The sequence below is a fragment of the Coffea arabica genome, chromosome 2e (genome assembly GCF_036785885.1).
Source record: "Coffea arabica cultivar ET-39 chromosome 2e, Coffea Arabica ET-39 HiFi, whole genome shotgun sequence".
Lineage (NCBI taxonomy): Eukaryota > Viridiplantae > Streptophyta > Magnoliopsida > Gentianales > Rubiaceae > Coffea > Coffea arabica.
Window position 1 is genome coordinate 62,815,924 of NC_092313.1, and position 4,884 is coordinate 62,820,807.

Sequence of the window (4,884 nt, forward strand, 5' to 3'; positions counted from 1 at the left end):
TCTTTTTAAAAGAGAATCAAGACTAATTCTCTACTTACTCTTTAATAACTTGAACTCGTAATTTTTTGATTATAAGTGAAGAGTCTTTACCAATTAAGCTGCACTTCGTAATTGATCTATGCGTGTGTATATGTGTCTATATATATATATATATATATATATATATATTTATGTATATATATAGCATGGCTTTTTGCAATAGGCAATAACTCTCTTATTGATAATCAATATATAACCAGCCAATTGGCATAATACCAACCTTGTATATATTATTCAAATTTATTGATACCGGGAAATTTCAGTTTTCCCATCACATAAGACTGAGAGTAGTAGACGGCCTTAACAGTTAACAAATTCATAGTTGACTCTTAGGAAACCGTTGGCATTGCCCTGTCCATTGGTGTCAATTTGTCGAAAGGGGCCAATATCCAAATCTAGCCCACCATTGCTGCATTGATCAACAATCCTGACAACAACTTGAGCTCTAGTTGCTGTATTAGTCACCTGCATTAAAGATTTGTATGAGCTGTTAAAAATTTATATAGCTTTTTCAGTTTTACTAGTTTTTCAAAACTTGCAAATAACTCTTTAGTGTAAACCTACTCATTTTGGCTATGGATGTATAAAGTTCATTAAAAAAGGAAAACATTGTTTAGTTAGCTAAGAGAATTGAAATTGGATTTGAAGTGCATCGAAAAAGAAAATTTTTTGCTTACTATACAATTTAAATTCTAATTCAAATCCAATTCTTATGAGGAACCAAAGACTGCTGATGTTTCTGTTTTTAGTACTAGCAAATAAGTTTAATAACATCTAGCCTTTGTGGTTTCAATAATTTTGATTAAATACATATCGAAATGCCAAAATTGATACGCAAAGAGACCATAAAGCGAATTTTATCCTTCAGTGGACATGAAAAGAGCATATTGATAAGGTTACGAACTGATTTACATAGAATGAAATCCAACAATGATGAGATTTTTTGCTTTAAATGGACATGAAGAGCTAAATAGGAAACACAAAAGGTTTTCAATAGCATAATTTCCACCATACCAAAAAATATTTAAGCTCAATATTTTTTTGGTAAATGTTCCTATCTTCATTCTAATAACTAGAGTAGAACTAACACAAATTGATCAAAAAAAAAAAAAAACGCGCGTACATGACGTGAGACTAGCTAAATTCTTCTTGGCTCGCAAAATATTTTTTTTAACATGAATTATACACTGAAGAAACTATGCTAATCCAAAAACATATTTATCATTTGCAATATAATTAACCAAAAAAAGAAGTTTGGAAGTTAAAACCACTTACCCTTAGGCACCTCCCACATGCAGCCTGCCCTCGAGGTCCAGCAGGTCCACAAAAGGCAGTCCAACCATATTGCCTCCGCCACGAAAGGGGCTTGTTAGCATCCCATGTTGCACAAAAAACCCTAGCAGCGTTGAGGTCCCAATTGATATTTTGGGGATTGTACAAATTGTAAGTGGCCCTAACATTAGAAGCACTCTGGGAGTCAGCCACAGCAACAAAGAGGGTAAACGAAACGATGCAAAGAATTAGGGGAACCCTTTCCATTTTGCTATTTTTTGTCACAAGTTCTTCTTCTTGTAAATTTTGATGTATGTGGCTTGCATTTATAGAGAAATAGGTAGAGATAGCAAAGTCGAAGAAGGAAACTCCAGCCCATTTTCACTGATGTGCTGTCAAATTAAGAAGAGGAAACACTGGCATATGGAATCTAGTTCATTGTCATCCTCTAGAAAGTCTTCGTGGAATATAACAATAAAGACAAGAAAATTGAAATTAACATGGTACGTAATGTCGGTCAGTGATTATCCGAGCTTGACTCAACTTATCGTTTTGACCCCCAAAAAAAAAATTATCCGAACTTGGCTGCTTTTCATGACTAGGTCAGTCAAGTCAAGATGTTAATTATTTGCGCATTATTTGAAATATTATTTTAAATAATTACTATAGCACTTTTTGTGATATGTGAGATAAAATACTAATTAGAAATATAAAAATGTGGATTGAGAAATGTGTTTATGATACAAGCAAAATACTATGTAAAAAAAAAAAAAAAATTTAGCTATCCAAACACTCTCATATAAATTTGTTTATAATTCAATTGACTAACAAATAACGGAAATATTTGGCTTCTCTATTTAGTTATAAGATTGACTAACCGAATCTTAAGTTAATTTGAAAAAGTCTTTAAATATAAGAATACAATAAATATAAATATGTATATTCATATGAAATTTAGATATGCGAACGAGTACCAACTGATCCCTTTCAAAATATTGATTACTTTTCAAGTGTTTCAAACGGAACTAATCGAAAACAAAATCTAGTTGCGATTTAATCCTAGCAATTAAGAAAATCCTAGATCGTGTGCTAGGCGGCGAGTTTGGCAAGGGCGGCTACGTTACGAAAATGTGCGAAGACTGCCAAGTACATTGCCACCCAAAGATTTCTTCACACGGCAACCAATGGAGATGGCTCTTTCTATATTGGAGCTCTTCTTGGCTGCTCTAGCATATATTTTAGAGGCTGGTCCATATTCCTTTTTTTTTGGTTTAATCAATAAGGATTATCAGGTTTTCTTTTCTTGTGGGTAAGGAAATAAGGCTGCAAAGTTTGAATATTATAGCCTAATAGGCTAGTCTATGTTGGACATATTTACCAAAGAAAAGTTGGGATTACTACTCACTAGCCTCTGTTACTTGTTTGGTTATCTAGTCAATTTGTAGTTCTTTTTTTTTTTTTTTGTTATTTAAGCTTCTTGTCCAACTTTTTATATTACTGTGTTTATAGATCACAAAATCAAATGTTGACTTAAGCTCCCATGATTCTTATGAAAAATGTGGAACTTTTTCTTTTCAAGAATTAAAAATTGTATATTACATAATATGTATGTAAATATAAATTTCATTATCAAATGATAATATTATACTACCTTAGCACACGTTTGTTAACATAACATCAAAGTAAAATCAATTACGAAATGAGAGCATTTATTTTTTGAGGAATGTAAATCTATCATGAAGTGAGGGTGAAAGGGACTTTTCATGCTATTTTCCCCATATCCTCATATTTGACAGCATGCCTTGTTCACTCCCATTTCTTTTTATCATCTGTATGGTAAAGTTAAGTTGCTTATATTCAGAGATCAGCCTTCATCGTATATAAGGTCGTAGCTTATATACATATTATTATGGCTTTTTTGCAATCTACAATAGCTTTATTATTGACTATTGTTAAAGGCACACCCGATGTGCTTGTAATTTAGAAATAACGATTATTTTTTTTATGAATTTGTAAATCTTATTTTTACACAAATAAATTTATAAGAACTTTTCATTAACAAACTTCAATTTATCAATAAATTTTTTTCTTTAATTGAAAAATAGATAATTTTGTAGTTGCAATATTCAAGGTAGTTATGAGCGGTTATGTTAGCAAATGTGTATCAGATGATTAGGGTAAAAATATTAGTTTTTCTAAGGATAAAATGAAAAGTGAAAAAAGGATAGAAAATGTTTACACCAAGTACTGTCACCGCTTTCCTTTTATATATTGTATAGATAATCAATACACAACCAGCCAACCGGCATAAACCCAACCTGGTACGTATATATTATTCAAATTTATTGATTACAGGAAATTTCAGTTTTCCCATCACATAAGACTGAGAGTAGTAGACGGCCTTAACAGTTAACAAATTCATAGTTGACTGTTAGGAAACCGTTGGCAATGCCCTGGCCATTAGTGTCAATCTGCCGAAAGGGGCCAACGTCCAAATCTAGCCCACCATTGCTACATTGATCAACAATCCTTACAACAACTTGATCTCCAGTTGCGGTGTTAGTCACCTGCATTAAAGATTTATATGAGATGTTTAAGATTTATATAGCTTTTTCAGCTTTACTAGTTCTTGAAAACATGCACATAACTCTTAGTGTAAACCTACTACTCACTTTAGCTCTGGATGTATAAAGTGCTTTAAAAAGGAAATCACTCTTCAGTTAGTTGAAATGCCAAGATTGACAGGCAAAGAGACCAAAAAGTGAATTTTTTTTCTTTAATGGACATGAAAAGAGCAGATTGATATGGTTGTGGAAGTGGAAAAATAACAATTGATTTACATAGAATGAATCCAACAATGATGGAATTTTGTGCTTTAAATGGACATGAAGCGCTAAATAGGAAACACAAAAGGTTTTCAATAATCTAATTTCCCCCACACCATAAAATATTTAAACACAGTATTTTTTTTTTTTTTTTTGGCCAATGTTGTATTAAAATCCAACTATTGCTGTTCTCATTCTACTAACTAGAGTAGAACTAACACAAATTATTCTTGAAGCCAAAAAAAAAAAAAAAAACACATACACACACACAAACAAACAAAAAAAAGGTGAGACTAGCTAAATTCCTCTTTACTAGTGAACATTTTTCTCTGCACGACTTACACACTGAAGAAACTATGGGAATCCAGTAACATATTTATCATTGACAAACTAATTAACCCAAAAAAAAAAAAAAAAGAAGTTGTCAAAGTTAAAACCACTTACCCTAAGGCACCTCCCGCAGGAAGCCTGACCAGTAGGTCCAGCAGGTCCACAAAAGGCAGTCCAACCATATTGGCTCCGCCACTGAAGGGACATGTTAGCATCCCATGTTGCACAGTAGACCCCGGCACGGTTTAGGTCCCAACCGATGTCTTGGGGATTGTACAAATTGTAAGTGGCCCTAACGTTTGAAGCACTTTGGGAGTTGGCCACAGCAACGAAAAGCGTGAAGAATGCAATGCAAAGAATTTGGGGAACCCTTTCCATTTTTCTAGTTTTTGTCACAAGTTGTTCTTGTAAATTTCGA

At 32.8% G+C, this 4,884-nt stretch overlaps 2 protein-coding genes across 2 annotated transcripts; both read right to left on the bottom strand.

Annotated features, from left to right (window-relative positions):
* Positions 1 to 232: 232 nt before the first annotated feature.
* Positions 233 to 1,629, bottom strand: LOC113732633 (pathogenesis-related protein PR-4). Its single transcript, XM_027258547.2, has 2 exons — positions 1,315 to 1,629; positions 233 to 504 (listed from the first exon to the last, which is right to left on the bottom strand). Exons 1-2 carry the CDS (start codon positions 1,576 to 1,578, stop codon positions 340 to 342), a joined length of 429 nt encoding a protein of 142 aa, XP_027114348.1. The 5' UTR covers positions 1,579 to 1,629; the 3' UTR covers positions 233 to 339.
* A 1,916-nt stretch (positions 1,630 to 3,545) lies between these two features.
* LOC113729601 (pathogenesis-related protein PR-4) lies at positions 3,546 to 4,884 on the bottom strand. The gene is made up of 2 exons (XM_027253874.2): positions 4,581 to 4,884; positions 3,546 to 3,878 (listed from the first exon to the last, which is right to left on the bottom strand). The coding sequence occupies exons 1-2, from the start codon at positions 4,842 to 4,844 to the stop codon at positions 3,714 to 3,716; spliced, it is 429 nt and encodes a 142-aa protein (XP_027109675.1). The 5' UTR covers positions 4,845 to 4,884; the 3' UTR covers positions 3,546 to 3,713.